At 42.0% G+C, this 16,742-nt stretch overlaps 1 protein-coding gene across 2 annotated transcripts in view; it reads left to right on the forward strand.

The window, feature by feature from the left end:
• Positions 1–16,742, forward strand: part of SORL1 (sortilin related receptor 1) — a 161,515-nt gene that overhangs the window by 125,271 nt on the left and 19,502 nt on the right. For both annotated transcript variants that reach the window (XM_019717776.2, XM_074321522.1), the window contains exons 32-38: positions 5,754–5,903; positions 9,416–9,547; positions 10,543–10,669; positions 10,826–10,995; positions 13,726–13,838; positions 14,068–14,172; positions 14,964–15,036. In XM_019717776.2, the coding sequence (XP_019573335.2) occupies positions 5,754–5,903; positions 9,416–9,547; positions 10,543–10,669; positions 10,826–10,995; positions 13,726–13,838; positions 14,068–14,172; positions 14,964–15,036 (870 nt within the window). The remainder of the gene's footprint in view (positions 1–5,753; positions 5,904–9,415; positions 9,548–10,542; positions 10,670–10,825; positions 10,996–13,725; positions 13,839–14,067; positions 14,173–14,963; positions 15,037–16,742) is intronic.

The following is a 16,742-nucleotide window of genomic DNA, read 5'->3' on the forward strand; positions in this document are numbered from 1 at the left end:
TTACACTAGGAATTAGGGGGAGGTGTTCCTGTGTGTATTAAACTTTCCCGAGACAGCCCAGTTTTTCTGCTTGCTAGCTGTCAGTCCACCTACTAAAAGAAGGGTAAGCACTGCCATCTATTGGCTGAACACAGAGAAGCAGCTGAAGGTTTGTGCAGTAATCATATTGCCAGAGGCTAGGGTGAACTATGAGACTCCATCTAGTGCGTGCCCTTAAATGGATCCAGAGGTGAAGGATGCTGTGTCCTCTCGTAAACAGGATTCTATTTCAAACTCAGGTTATAGTAAGAGAATTGACAATTGTTTGCCATGCATTTCATAATCCTTAGTAAACTAACTTCTAGGTCAACCATCTGATTTTCCTCCTTTAATGCCATTTGCATCCCACCGCTTCCCTATTAAAATCATCAGTTGTTCCCGCTTGTCCTCTGTCTTACAGCTAGATGCTCACCCATAATCCTATTTTCAAGGCCCTGTGTGAACTGACCCCCCTTGCCTACCATTACTTCTTACATCTGCCAAGCTGGGCTCCTCATCTGCTTTGAACAGGCCTACATCTTCTCTGCCTGTGTTCATTCAGCAGAGTTTTGCCTTTTCAGAAACCACTGTCTTCCTCGACCTTGTTCTACTTCACCCTCTGAAAAGCCCACCATCCATCAGAGTAGACGGAAACGTGGATTTTGTAGCTAACAGAGACCTCGATATGTCGTCAGTATTTCTCAGTATGGCACACAGACTACCTGTAACAGAATCACTTGGGCTGTTTATAAAAAACATGGAATCAGAATTTCCAGATGGAGACCAGGAGCTTCCTATATGATTCGTAGGTTCGCTTTAGTTTGAGATTCCTGCTTCCAACACGGAGGGAATTATTCTCCCCCCTCAAGCCCCTCCTCCACAGAGCTTTCATTGAGTTCTAATTGATCTCTTTTTTGTCTCTTTTCCAATGTCATTGAACTTGCCTTTTGATTCTTAACTATGATCTGCCATATATTGCTTCCTAATAATATCACGTGTATAAATCTTTTCTTCCCATGGTGATTGTATGTACCTTGTATTTTGCGATTATGCTGCATACTACTTTGAATCCACCACTGTGCCTACCAGAACAATACGAGGTGTGATCACAAAATATGGTGAACGTTTAAATAAAAAAACATTACAGTAAAAGACACATTGCCATTGATCCCCCTCAAAATACTCCCCTTTGCTTTGAACACACTTGCATCATTCTCACCACTTTTTGAAGCAGTTCTGGATGTCCTGTTTCGTGAGTGTCTTTAGTTGCGCTGTTGTGGCTGCCTCAGTGTCCTGAACCAATTCAAAATGTTTTCCTTTCATGCCGCCATTTTAACTTGGGGGAGGAGCCAGAATAGCCTGGTGCCAGATCCAGTGAATAGGGTGGATGAGGACACGCCATAATGTTTTTATTTGACAGAAATTACTATACCAGAAGTGATGTGTGACACTGAGCGTTGTCATGAAGGAAGATGAAGCAAAGACACTCATGAAAGCGGACTTCCAAAACTGCTTCAGAAAATGGCAGGAAAGATGGAATAGTGTGTTTGAAGCGAGGGGGACTATTTTGAGGGGATTAATGACAATATGTCCTCTACTGTAATAATTTTTTAAAATTTAAACATTCACCGTGTTTTTGATCATCTCATAGGCAAATAGTCAGGTATCCCATAAGTGCTTCTCAAATTAAAACTAATTGTTAAACAAAGAGAAAAACCCAAAATACAACCTTTTATTTCTGCCTTTTCTCCCCAAGGCCCACCTCTCTATTTAGTAACTTGATTGTCCTCTCAAAATTGTTTTTGGTTATTGAAACTCTGACTAGGACATTAACAAACGGTAGCAAATTCTGACTTACCCAATGAATGAGCAGATTCCAATTTTGATATTCCATTCAGCTTTTGTGATTTCTTTTTTATGTACATTATTGGTGCAAATTTAGATTGGTGGTGTCTCTAGCTCTTGGATGTTATTTCTTCAGTGTAAAAGTCTCCTACCTGGTTTCTTTGCCTCTATTCCTTTTTCAATTTATCTTGAAAAAGCCACACAAGAAGCCATACACTGATGCACAATCATATCCTCCCCCAGTACTAGAACCTTCTGATGGCTCCCTCATTGTCTGAGTGTGAGTGCTGTGATTTGCCTTGACCTAGCTTTCTAGCCTCATTTTTTTTTTTTTAACCACTGTTCTCCATGTACCTGTTTTAGCAGAGTGGTTCTGGGTGTTGGAGAGGCCCCTTTGAAAATCCAATTAAAATTGTGGAATACACATAATATCCAAAAGTTTAATACTTGCTTTTTTTTTGTTTGTTAGCTCATGTTGTTTTGTACCATTTGTGAATGTCTTCCACCTGTCAGTAGCCTCCCAGAATAACTTTCCACAAGGTCACCATATCAGGTGATTCCTCAGGTCCAGTGTGTCTCCTTTCCCAAATCTGGGCCTCTCTTTTCTGTGCTGATTCTTCTCTAGGTCTGCCTCATGCCTCTGACCCTGGGACTTCACTGCCCTCCTTGGAATTCTCCTTGCCTTTTTCCTGACTTAGAGTCCCTGTTTCTTGGATGTTGTGTCTTGTTTTTTCTTGGTTTACTCCATTCTTGTGGTGGAGCACACCGTTGAGTAGCTTTGTCAGGTGAATATGATGATACAGTGGCCAAAGACACAGTATGAAAGCCTCAATGTGTTTGTTTGTTGAGTTTTGCTGCTCTGGTTCATGATGGTTGCCCTTTACGCCTGGGGCACAGGTGTCTTGTGGGCTGTTGCTTCTCCATCATCCTAAGGACTCACTTTACCTCTTTTGTGTTGGAGCTCCAGTTTTCTGTATGCCAGATTTTTCTCTTTTTTAATCTTATGTTTTGGTAGAGAACATTTTCCAGAAAGTTCCTGAGAAAGGGTATGTGGGAGGTACATGTGAGGTCTTCTGGTCTGAAAGTGCCTTTCTTTTGTCTTTAGACCTGATTGATAGTTGGGCTGGGTTTGGAATTCTAGGTTGTAAACAATTTTCCTTCAGAACTTTGAAGGCATTGCTCCACTGTCTGAACAGCTCTCCGGCAATCCAAAGCCATTTTGATTTTGAGCTTTTTTGTATGTAACCTGTGTTTACTCTCTGGAAGCTTATAGAATCCTCCATTTGACTCTAGTGTTTTGATATTTCACAGTGATGTGCTTTGATGTGGGTCCTTTTCTGTCCAATGTAGTGAACACTGATAGGCTTTTTATTTTGGAAATTTATGTATTTTAGTTTTAGAGGAATTTTTCTTGAACTATTCCATTCATATTTTCTTCTTTATTTTCTTTTTCTTCCTGGAACTTGTGTCATTTATATGTTGGATCTTCTGACCTGGCCTGCTTACTTTTTTCTATTTTTAAAAATTTCTTTATATTTTTTCTACTCTGGAATATTTACTTAACTCCATCTTTTATTTGTCTACTAAGTTTTCCATTTGAGTTTTCATGGTTTTAATTTTAAGAGCTTTTAAATTTTTCATACTGTTTCTCTTTTTATGGATCTTATCCTTTTTTATGGATAAATATACCTCCTTTCTGAGCATATTAAAGATACTTTTTTGAAGTTTTCTTTTTACAAAGTCTCTGTTTCTTCCACATTTCCTTTTTGGGGGTGAAAGGGGGTGTGCATTGATTTCTGTCTTTCATGTCTTAGGTTTTCCTCAGATAATTCTCAATTGCTTGCTTGTGTTTAAGGCTGGGGGCTAAAACACTGCTAAGAAATTCTGCATATGTGAGTAGACTTGTCAACTTTGAGTTTCATGGTTGTGCTGTTTGGGGAACTCTTGATCTGGGTACCTTAGGGTTTGTCTCTGAGACTGGTCAGTTTTTCTAGAGAGAATTTTTACAGTCTCTTGCCTGGAGAATAAAGGTCTTACTGCCAAGGTTTCTGAGCAAGAGACGAAGGGTCTTTTCGTTCAGCAATCTGTAGGGTTAATCCCCCCTTTTCAGTACCACATTCTCTATCCCAACTATGCCTGTCTAAACGACCCTGTTCTTTTTTTTTTTTTAATTTTTTTTTTAAATTAAATTTATTGGGGTGACAATTGTTAGTAAAATTACATAGATTTCAGGTGTACAATTCTGTATTACATCATCTATAAATCCCATTGTGTGTTCACCACCCAGAGTCAGTTCTCCTTCCATCACCATATATTCGATCTCCCTTACCCTCATCTCCCACCCCCACCCCCTTACCCTCTGGCAACCACTAAACTATTATCTGTGTCTATAAGTTTCTGTTTCTCATTTGTTTCTCTTGTTCTTTTGTTGTTTTTGGTTTATATACCACATATCAGTGAAATCACATGGTTCTCTGCTTTTTCTGTCTGACTTATTTCGCTCAGCATTACTCTCTCAAGATCCATCCATGTTGTCACAAATGTTCCTATATCATCTTTTCTTACCGCCGAATAGTATTCCATTGTGTATATATACCACAACTTCTTTATCCATTCATCTATCGGAGGACATTTTGGTTGTTTCCATGTCTTGGCCACCGTAAACAAAGCTGCAATGAACATTGGAGCACACGTGTCTTTATCTCTAAATGTTTTCAGATTTTTTGGGTAGATACCCAGGAGAGGGATTGCTGGGTCATATGGCAATTCTATTCGTAATTTTTTGAGGAACCTCCACACTGCCTTCCATAAAGGCTGCACCAGTCTGTATTCCCACCAACAGTGTATGAGGGTTCCTTTTTCTCCACAGCCTCTCCAACATTTGTTATTATTTGTCTTGTTGATGATAGCCTTTCTGACTGGGGTGGGGTGATATCTCATTGTGGTTTTGATTTGCATTTCTCTGATGATTAGTGATGTTGAGCATTTTTTCATATGTCTATTTGCCATTTGTATGTCCTCTTTGGAGAAATGTCTCTTCAAGTCCTCTGCCCATTTTTCAATTGGGTTGTGTGTTTTTTTGTTGTTGAGTTGCATGAGTTCCTTGTATATTCTGGATACTAGCCCCTTATCGGAGGCACTGTTTGCAAAAATCTTCTCCCATTCAGTTGGTGGCCTCTTTATTTTGTCAATGGTTTCTTTTGCTGTGCAGAAGCTTTTAAGTTTCATATAGTCCCATTCGTTTATTTTAGCTTTTACTTCCATTGCCTTTGGAGTCAAGTTCATAAAATGCTCTTTCAACCCAAGGTCCATAAGTTTAGTTCCTATGTTTTCTTCTATGCAGCTTATTGTGTCAGAACGACCCTGTTCTTAACCCTCTCCAAATAACATTCCTCTAGCTTTCCAAGGGGGTATATGCAGGCTGATTGTCTCCTGGGGCTAGTGGGGGATGGGGGTAGGGAGTCTAGCTGCTGCTTATACATTGTTCAATCATTTTCTTTATCGTAATTTTCTCCCGCTTTTCTCCCAGTTGAGATACCACTTTCAAGCTTTTTGAGAATACTATGATGTTGACCTTGCTGGTTTCTTAGCTTTCTCCCTTGACAGTTTAGGATAGGGTACACCCTGCTGTGGTCTCTTTAGTCACCTACCACTGTCTGCTTTCCAGCTTCCAAAATTTTGTTGCTCTTGTCTCTTAGTGGGGTCCTATGAGAGCAAAATTAGATGCCTGTGTCTAGTCAATCTGCTCTCTTTATCCAGAGCTCATATTTGTCTTTAGGTCCTTGTTGTAATTCCTAAAACACTGTAATCTCCTGACACATTGAATTGGTTGCTGTTGCTGGCCAACTGCCTCAGTACTAAAAAGTGAATTAAAAATTTTTTTTTTCTAGCAAATGTCACCACTGCCTCCACTCCAACCCAGCTTGGGCGATGTGACCGATTTCAGTTCGAGTGTCGCCAGCCAAAGAAGTGTATCCCCAACTGGAAGCGCTGTGATGGCCGTCAAGATTGCCAGGATGGCCAGGATGAGGCCAATTGTCGTGAGTAGTTGGAGAGAAATTCACCCCTCAGGGAAGATTTTTTGAAAGCATGCTATCCCATTACTTCTGCTTCATTTGTCATAATAACCATGTAATTTTGGTATCATCTCCATTTTAGAGATAGGAAAATAAGCTTCAAAGGAGATCACATTGTCAATAACAAACTGGGCTATTTATTTAGTTTTTTTTTGTTGTTGTTTTTTGTACAGTTATGATCTTTTCATCATGTCATGTTGAAAGTTCTTAGATGGTAGAATACTCCAAAATAACACAGAGAAATTAAATAGGGATTAATGTAAAATTCTACACTTAACATTAAAAGAATGAACAAAGTGTACCCTTGGGACATTAAAATGACACGTCAGATTGGCCCCACACTTAAGCAAAATAATCGTAGGAATACCTGAGCCAAGTAACCACACAATAAGATGAACATTGGAAATAATTAACACAAAGGAACTGGAATAGGGCATTCCTCCTGGGTAACATTAATTCATTGATTGGTATTCTTTAAATAAGTATCTTTAGTCTGTTTTAAATCTGCCTTATTCATAAGGATGTTGCTTAGTTAAGGGTCTTAAAATCAAGATGTGCTCTATTGACAATTTTTTTAAATTCATTAATCTAATAACACTATCAAAAAAGGAAATGAGACTAGTGTGGCATGATTCTTTTTAGAGAAGCTGGCCTCTGAAGGCCAGTACTGTCTGTTATAAGTGCCCTTTAATTATCTGTTTAATAATCAGTTTAAGAATTTTCAGACATTAATGACAACTTTATCCCCAATTTCTAAAATCTATGTTTTCTCACTTTTAAAATATTGAGACATGTTTAATAAAGAAACCTCAAAAATCCTCCAGCTTTACTGCTTAGCTGTTTGATTGTATTTTACCGCATTCTTACCATGTGGAATAGTTCTATGACGGGGATCTTGGTCTTTTCCCAAAACCATCCCCTTCTGCGCAGAGTCCCTGCCTGCCTAGCCTATAAAAATGGTACCAGCCCTCCATCACTCTCTTACTGTTACTCTCTTTGTTTTTTTGTAGTTTTTGTCACTCTCCAAAATAGCATATTTGTTTGTTTACTTGTCTGCTCTTTCTCTCAATAAAAGGTCAGCTCTGTGAGGGTAGATGCTTTGTCTTATTGTACATCACCATATTCTTAGCATCTTAAACAGGACCTGATTCATGGTAGGCTCTCCGTGAATGTTCATTGGTTGGATGCGTGGATGGGTGGGTGGATGGGTGGGTGGATGGATAGAAGGATGGATGAATTCCATCTTGGGCTTCTGAGACTGTTACACAAGTGGTTTTCAAACCTTTTCTAAATACTCGAATGCAGTTTTATCTGTAACTGAGCCCTCCTTCCCACCTCCCCAAAGCAAACCAATTTCAACTTAGCATATAACAGCTCTATAATACGGTAATTTTCCAGGAGTTGGGGGATTATAGTTTGTAAAAAGCCTCAAAAGTAGTTTTGATATTTCCCTTCTCCTATTGAGAATTACTACATTAGAGAGCTCTTTAAAAATGTATGTTTAACTGAAGTATGTACCTCCACCCTAGAGACATGCAAAGAAGTCTTAATTCTTTTCCATGAAAACTCAGCAATTGAGGATAATTATTATAGCATTCCATCCCCCTCCTCAACTCCTGTATCTTTTTATCTCTAGGAAAATATCCCTGGATCCTTTATCCATTGCTCTTGACCATCCTGGTTGTTCTCATGGAATCATTATCCACTTTCTCTCCCTGCATCTCAAGAGTGTGCTTTTCAGAAGTGGACGCCATGCTTCAGCTAGAAAACAGGATTGCCTGTTCTTAGTCTAGAACAGGGGTTTTCAAACCTGGCCAGTCCTGCTGTATCACTGTGGGACTTGCAAATACCGCACATGCTGAGCTAATGTCTCTGCTTCAGCATGTTTAGGGCTGGCCCTAAGGATTTGTTAAGAATCAGTGTTGTAGATTCTCTACTCTCAGGTTACTACAATAGTTCAGTGGTGTCTTTGGTAATTTCTTTTAGTATCGACATGGTCATTGTATGGAATATTGTGTGTATATTGGCATGGGTTGGGACGCAAGATGTAGGAGGGGTCTAGTCCTGAATTCCAATAGAGAAATTATAGTTTAACTTAGAAAACTGAGGTAGAATCCCAAAGGTAAGATCTGGGAAAATACAGAGGTTTCAGTGTGTTAGTTTTCTATGGCCACTGTAATAATCACCACAAACCTAATGTCGTAAAACAACACACATTTATTTTCTTAACAGTTTTGTAGGTCAGAAATCAGACACAAGTCTTACTAAAACCAAGATGTGGGCAGGGCTGGTACCTCTGGAGGCTCCCTGGAGACTCTGTTTCCTTGTTTATTCCAGCTCTGGAGGCCCCCTTCCTCCATTTTTAAAGCCAGCAACAATCCATCTCTCTGACACTTCTTCTTTCTTCACATCTCCTTCTCTGACCACAGCCAGGAAAAGCTCCATTTTTAAGGACTGAGTGACTAGATTGGGTCTACCTGGATAATTCAGGATCAGCTTTCTTTGTCAGCGTCTTTAACTTCATCACATCTGCAAAGTTCCTTTTGCCATGTAACAGGGGATTGGAACATAGACATCTTTGACTTGGAGGAGCAAGAGTAATTTTAGACCCTCCTCACTGGTGGGTTGAGTTCTATTGTAGCCCTTCCTGTCCAAGGCTGGGCAGGCGTGTATGCGTCTGTATAATGAAGGCCTAAGTACCTGCACCTGGGCCTGGCCCAGACCCTCCTGGGGCAGTAGATTGGGTTTCTATACCCATTCTCTTCTTTTCCTCTTTTTATAATCACTTGCAATTGTATTGTCATTGCATGCAGTTTAACTCTGCTTCCAGAACTGGAGAGAACATCAAATTATGGTTGACAGCCATAGAGTTGTGTAACTCTTAATTTACCAATGCTCTGTATTTGTGATATTTCATTTTCTGGTAAAATACTTTGAAACCTATACAATTAAAATGCTACACAAAGTGGGCATGCCTCTTAATATTGTGATTCATCTTGTTGTTACCCAAACCAGAAACCAGAGTACCATTCTGGACTGCAAACTGATGTAGTAACAGAATAACTAGCAGCGCTGTAGAGCTGTAGCTGCAGGTTGTTGATGCCGCTGTCAGCCAGGTACTATTCCAAGTACTTGATATTACTGGATCCTTGTAGACACAATAGTGTTGGAATTGTCATCCCAGTTTTACAAACAGGAACTGAACTTGGGTGCTGCTAAGCAGTTTGCTCAAACTCACGCAGAACCAGATTTAAAACCTATTTTGTTTGACTCCAAAACGCTTGCTTGTCATGAAGGCAGATTCTAGTTGTTATTGTCAAATAAGGAGGTATCACAGTGCCTGCAAAGAGTCACCCACCTCTCATGATTCCAGAGGCATATTCTGAAGCAGAAGCTGATTAGTTCATGGAACACAAACCATTTTCCCTAAATGTGATAACACTTTTGTACAACATGTCCCCTTCCCTGTCTTTCAGCCACACACAGTACCTTGACCTGTATGAGCAGGGAGTTCAGGTGTGAGGACGGAGAGGCCTGCATCCTGCTCTCTGAGCGCTGTGATGGCTTCCTGGACTGCTCCGACGAGAGCGACGAGAGGGCCTGCAGCGGTGAGTGCCAGGTCCCTCGTTTACCCTGGATTCATCCTTGGCCCTCCTGTGTGGACCTCTAGCGAGAACTCTTTTGCATATTTCCTCAGTCTGACCATGAAACAGATTTTTTGCCCCATTTTGGAGTACCAAGTGAGGTGAGGCTTGTCCCACATCTGATACAGCGTCCAGCTAGTCTCATGCATGTTAGGGAAACGCTGGTCTGAGGTTTGTTTTCATGGACTTCCCACCTCATGTTGACACACATTGCTCTCCCAGAGCCTCAGGCTTTGTGGTACTGTTAATGCAGTCGTTTTGTCTGGAATGCGTTTAGTAATCATCTTAGTCCTTTTAGGCTGGTACAATAGAATATTATAGACTGGGTGGCTCATAAACAACAGAAACTTATTTCTCACAGTTCTGGAGGCCCGGAAGTCCAAGATCAGTCAACAGCAGATTCAATGTCTGGTGAATTCCTGTTTCTTAGTTCATAGACAGCTGTCTTCTCACTGTGCCCTCATATGGTGGAAGGGGCAAGGGAGCTCTGTAGGATCTCTTTTAAGAGGACAGTAATCTCATTTACGAGGGCTCCAACTACATGACCTAATAATCACCTCCAAAAGGCCCCTAATACCATCATATTGGGGGTTAGGTTTCAGCATATGAGTTTGGGGGGAACACATACATTTATTTAGTCTGTAGCAATAGTAGATCCTGCTGTGCTATTGGCCTTGTACTTATAGTCTCCTCTATTGAGAAACAGCCTTAAATGAGTGAAGACAAGTAGGTGACATGCAAGGGAAAATACCATGACTGGAAATTTAGGAGACCCTGGAAAAAGTTGTATAGGAAGGTTTCCACTCTGCTTTCTGGACGGTCTTTTAAGATGATGATTGTAGCCTGATAATACAGATCCTGGTAGGTCTGTCAGAAATCAAGGAGCCTCTTGGGTCCTCGGAAATGCAAGGATTTGTCAGTTACCACTTTCTCTCCCTCTTTTCCCTTTATCTCTCTAGATGAGGTAGCTGTATACAAAGTGCAGAATCTTCAGTGGACAGCTGATTTCTCTGGGGCAGTAACTTTGACCTGGATGCGGCCCAAGAAAATGCCTTCTGCTTCTTGTGTATATAATGTCTACTACAGGTGGGTCCCATTATTGCTGTGGGAGAAAATGCTGTCATCGCCACTGGATGTCCCGTAACTCTGTGGTGTTCATGGAGTGGCTCTTTATTAACTGGTCTGACATCTCAGCTACCCCATGCTGCTTTGATGGGACCGTGTCTCTATTCTGTTGGCCAGGGTGGTTGGAGAAAGCATATGGAAGACTCTGGAGAGCCACAGCAATAAAACAAACATGATATTAAAAGTCCTGAAGCCAGATACCACCTATCAGGTGAAAGTCCAGGCCCAGTGTTTGAGCAAGGTGCACAGTACCAATGACTTCGTGACTCTGAGGACCCCAGAAGGATGTAAGTGGTACAGTTCATTTTGTGGCATGTATAAGACCTTATGGGGAATTTTCAGAGGGTTTCCCAAGGAGGCTCAGCACTATAGGAACATAATCACATGTGCCTTATATGTACAGAAATATTGTGGCTAAGTTTTACGGTCCTGCCTAAGTTGTTGAACATTTATTCCCCTTACTGTGTCCCATAATGTTCTTGTAGCGTAACAAGGTAATTTTAGATTCTGCCCACCATTGCCTTCTTTTGCATCCTTATCTAGTCTCTGTCTCTAGGTATTTCGTAGTACCTGGTACTTAGGAACTCATCATTGTTAAAATATGAGGCATGTCAGAAGTATTGGGGCTAGGTTTTAATGATATTTACCAAAGCTCATGTGTCCAAGAGAGTTCCTTATACCCACACTTTTGGGAGCTCTCATTTGCAACTGTCATCAGAACCTATGTGTTGTGACTTCATTAAATTAACATTTATTAAGTAGAGCCTGGGGTTGTTGAACAGTCTACAGCAGTCCACATGGGAAGTTGAAATGGAGAAAATTATTACTCTCAGGTCCTAGAGGAGGTACACACATGCCTGATGGGGTCACTCAGGGAGGTCAGGCAGGGTGTAGGCAGAGAGAGCAGCAGGACCTTTATTAGGGTCTGGTGGGTGAAGTGCTGTAAGGTTTCAAGGCTAAGTCTGGATGGACTCAATCCAAATAAAAAAGAGGGGATTTTGGTAAGCTTGTTGGGGGTCTTACCTGAGGAGTTCGTAACGGGAAGGCCCTGTGGAACAGGGGAGAATGCTGAGCACAAGAGCTGTTGGGGAAGTCGCATCAGGAACTTATATTTGCTTGTGACTCTTCAGGCTGCTCTTTAGCGTATGTGCTTGCATGAGGGGCTAGTGTTCAATTTAAGGCCCCCTGCATGCTTTTTGGCCAAAACGGATGCCAAGGAATTTTCTTTGAAATATCCCATCCATTGATTTTTTTCCCCCCACAGATTGTAGCTGAACACCTGTTATTGCTTAGGCATTAATGTTAGAGATACGGAGATGAATAAGACACAGTTCCTGCCCTTGAAGAGCTTGCAGGTCACTAATTGTTGATGAATTTTCATCATATTAGTCTGCTAGGGCTGCCGTAACAAAGGCTCATAGACTGGGCAGCTTAAACAACAGAAATGTATTGTGTCACTGTCCTGAAGGCTGGGAGTCTGAGATCAGGGTGTCTGCAGGGTTAGTTTCTTCTGAGGTCTTTCTCCTTGGCTTGTAGATGGCTGTCTACTCCCTGTGTCTTCACATGGTCCTCCGTCTATGTGTGTGTGCCTGTGTTATAAACTCTTCTTATAGGGACATCAGTTATATTGGGTCAGGGCCCACCCCAATGACCTCATTTTAACTTAATTACTTCTTTAGAGACACTATCTTCAAATATAGTCACGTTCTGAGGTGCTGGGAGTTGGGACTTTAACATGTGAATTTGGCTCAACCCATAACATTCATCCTCTGTGTATTATCAACATGGATAAATGCTCTTTACAGTCAAAATGAAGTTTTTTTTTTTTTTTTTTTTTTTTTTTTTTTTTTTTTTAAGATTTTATTGGGGAAGGGGAACAGGACTTTATTGGGGAACAATGGTCAAATTGTTGTCCTTTCAATCTTAGTTGTGGGGGGTTCTGTTCAGCTTCAAGTTGTTGTTCTTTCAGTCTTAGTTGTGGAGGGCGCAGCTCAGCTCCAGGTCCAGTTGCCGTTGCTAGTTGCAGGGGGCACAGCCCACCATCCCTTGCGGGAGTCGAACTGGCAACCATGTGGTTGAGAGGACAGGCTCCAACCAACTGAGCCATCCGGGAGCTCAGCGGCAGCTCAGCTCAAGGTGCCATGTTCAATTTTAGTTGCAGGGGGCGCTGCCCACCGAGGAATTGAACTGGCAACCTTGTGGTTGAGAGCCCGCGCTCCAACCAACTGAGCCATCCGGGAGGCAGCTCAGCTCAAGGTGCTGTGTTCAATCTTAGTTGCAGGGGGCAGAGCCCACCATCCCTTGCGGGACTCGAGGAATTGAACTGGCAACCTTGTGGTTGAGAGCCCACTGGCCCATGTGGGAATCGAACCGGCAGCCTTCGGAGTTAGGAGCACGGAGCTCTAACCGCCTGAGCCACCGGGCCGGCCCTCAAAATGAAGTTTGACTCCAAAGTATTCTAACTGGTTTTCATGTGTGGCTTCTAACCTGGCTCTGAAGGCAGTTGTCACATAAGACGAGATCCAGAAACCTCTTGCATATGCCAACGCTAAGTTATTAAGGAGTCTGCTTTGAAGGCGAGTCTATTCATTTGGATATAAAAGTGCTGTGATGTTAGAAAATAAGGCTTCTTCCTTTGTAGTCACACCCATGGTGCTCTGTTTTGTTTTATGAGAAGTCAAGGCAGCAGGTGCTGTCCTTGACCATTAAGATCTCAGCATTGGAGGCCCAGGGCCAGTGATGACTCAGCCTGCCCATTTGATTCCATCCTGCAGCCCTTGTGGGCCACAGATCTATGTAAGACTCAGCCAAGCTGTGATCTGGTATGTGGACAGCACACCTTGCTGGAAGAGGGGAAAGGTTTCTTGTCAATGTGAAGACCAGGCTAGCGGCCTTTTCTAGTTGATAGGTCACAATGCCGGCTCCAGATTCTTTCTTATCCTGTTTAAAGCTCAGGGAAATTCCTCCAGTTGACCAGTATTCCGATGGGTTTTTAACCCCAGTTGACTCTTTTCTAGTGCCAGACGCTCCTCAAAATCTCCAGCTGTCGCTCCACAAGGAAGTGGAAGGTGTGATTGTGGGCTACTGGACTCCTCCCAACCACACCCATGGCCTCATTCGAGAGTACATTGTAAGTTTATTTCAGGAGTTGGTCATGTGCATAGAAGATTTCTGGGTCTATTAGAGCAGAAGCATGTTCTGTGTGACTAGGACGTGATTTGGTGTCACCTTGTAAATAAGGAACCACCTCTTAGAACATTTTGCATCCTCCTCCTCTCTCCTCTGGCCTACTTGTAGGGTGTTAGGATGCCTCAGACCTTTGGTTACCCTTGACTGAAATATTTTTCTCCTCTCTTTAGGTAGAATACAGCAGGAGTGGTTCCAGGATGTGGACCTCCCAGAGGGCAGCTAGTAATTTTACAGAAATAAAGAACTTACTGGTCAGCGCTCAATACACCGTCAGAGTGAGTCTTAGCACCCATTTCAGCCATCAGCTCAGCCTTAGGAAATGGGGAGATGGGTGCTGTTCCCTCAGAGATGCTTATTAGCAGTCTGCTGAATACCCAACTGCTTGCCCTGGGTGGGGAGCGGGTGTCATTATTTTTTCAGTCTCTTAAACCAATGTCACAGAGAACTTGAAATCAGACTTCCCTCAGATTACCGAGACTTTATGGTAATGCTGCTTTGCATGTCTTTAAGCCAGAGACTGTGCTAACTTTCCTGCTCCTACTCTTGTACCCACCTTTTCTATGCTTATCTGGAGCTGCAGGGTGATGCAGACCTGTGATAAGTGGCATTTATAAATTGATATTGTGAAGTTCTTATGAAATATGTTATCACTATCTTTAGCAGAAAAGAGAGATTTGTGCAAAACATGTGTTGAGACCATTAAGTACATACACAGACTTCCTCACACTGAGAATTTCCTTAGCACTGTTTCTCATATATGTGTGTATATATGGACACACACACACATTCACGTCCCTGCCCTTTAGACGGACCTTGACACCCGTCAGTCAGCAGACATTTCATACTCTCAGCACTAGCCCCATTCCCTGTTCACCCTAGCTTTCTTCTAATCGTCTCTTTCCCCCTCTTATTTCAGTTGCTGGGGCCTCTGAATTAGCCTGGATTCTTCTGTGTATACTTGTTTCCAAACCTCATTGCCAAAGTCTTACCATTTAGTTTACTTAGAATTCTTGCTATATGGTCTATTGCCTTTATTTCATACTAATTCACACTCTGATTTGCAAAGGTGGCTGCGGTGACTAGTCGTGGGATAGGAAACTGGAGCGATTCTAAATCCATTACCACCATAAAAGGAAAAGGTAAATGATCCCAGCATTTGCAGATTTAGAGAAGAGAGCAACCCTGTGGAAGTAACTTTCAGTGTGACTGGAAAATGGAGAAGCATAGGTTAGAAAATGTCACACAGCTTCCTCCCCCCAACACGTAACACTTGTCTGGGTGTCTTCACAGTGCCATAGGTGCAGTATTTTGGGGTGACTGTTGAATGTATTCCTTCTCCTAGAACTGCACATTTCTTATAATGCAAGCACACGGAGAGGTTTCCAAAGGCCATCAGGCCTGGCCCTCTGTGCTCATGCATGACATGCAAAATAGTAGCGACCCTTCCTTCACTAAAGAGAAATCTGGTTTTGTGTTGTTCATTTATGTTTTCAGAAGAGTGCCATGCTGATGCTGTTACTTCTCCTGGTGGCACTAACACACGATGTGTAGGTAGTGGTTTCTAGCACTGGAGCTGATATTAGTAGTGGCTGATTACTGCTAAGGACCAGGCACTCTGGAGTGTTCCCTGCTTTGCATACGTCAACTCATCTCATTGAACCCTCAGAACAACTATATGTCATTTGCCACATAGTCAGTAAGTGACAGAGCTGGATAGGACCCTGGTCTACCTGACCCCAAAGCCTGTGCCCTTAATAGCTGTGCTGCCTGTCGACACTGGGTGGCCCTGCTTGCTGGGTGGCTGGCTCGTCATGTGGCATATGTGCCTCACAAAACCAGAGATCTTGTCTGGTTTCCTCTGCTTTATCACTGGCACCAAGTAGAAACCAATGAAATAGTTGATGAATGAGTGAATTGAAGCAATTAAATAAAGGCTCCCGCACACTTTTGGAGATAGACAACTCCCTTGCCTGTGTGTTTTTCTTGATCTTAGCCTTGGCACTTGCGTTTTTTGTTTTTGGACTTGTGGGTATTAAAGTCAGAAGTATCATGTGGAATGTGATTAGGTATTTTACTTTAACTTGAACTTGTGAGCAGTAGGCTCTGGCTTGTGAAGAGCCACTAACCGGTTGCCTTTAAAATTTGGGGTTATTGAGAACAGGGCAGGAGGTAGGCAAAGTTAGTGAAGTCCACCAGTCTTTGGAGCAGCGTGCTTGTAGGGGTTAGAAACAGTGTGCTGAATTCACACTACCCTAGAGTTTTTATTGTGGAATCATTTCCTGCTACAAAATCAGGGTCAAAATATACTGACCATACATATCGAAAAGAAGGGACTTTGGAAGGTCAACGAGAAGCAACTACCTTGAACTCCCTAGGCACAAGTCACACCTGCATTTGAAAATCTCAATGGATGGTTGCTTCTCTTAAAAATTGTTTATATGATTTTGATGAGTCTTAGCTCGTGGCATGAATTTTGGTTAGGGTATGTACAGGAGGCAACTGTGTCCTGAGTCAGAAAGTATTTGTTGTGAAATATCTGTGACCTAGTATCATAATAACGTAAGAACACAAAGGACAAAAACTGCAGTAGCATCAACCAGAAGTACCAAATTGATTAGTGGATATCATGGATTAATAATAACAATGAGAAAAGCCACTGTTTATCCAGCGCTTCTTGTGGACTAAGCGCCATGCTTGTTGTTTTACATGAATTGATCTCTTTTAATCCCTATCAACCCCACAAGCATTCTTACACTCGAGCATTCTGTAGCTGAGGAAACGGGTTTGGAGAGGATTGTGACCTGTCCTCAGTCACATGATTAGAATTTTAGGTCAACTTTACAGC

This window comes from Rhinolophus sinicus, linkage group LG16 (genome assembly GCF_036562045.2).
Source record: "Rhinolophus sinicus isolate RSC01 linkage group LG16, ASM3656204v1, whole genome shotgun sequence".
Classification (NCBI taxonomy): Eukaryota; Metazoa; Chordata; class Mammalia; order Chiroptera; family Rhinolophidae; genus Rhinolophus; species Rhinolophus sinicus.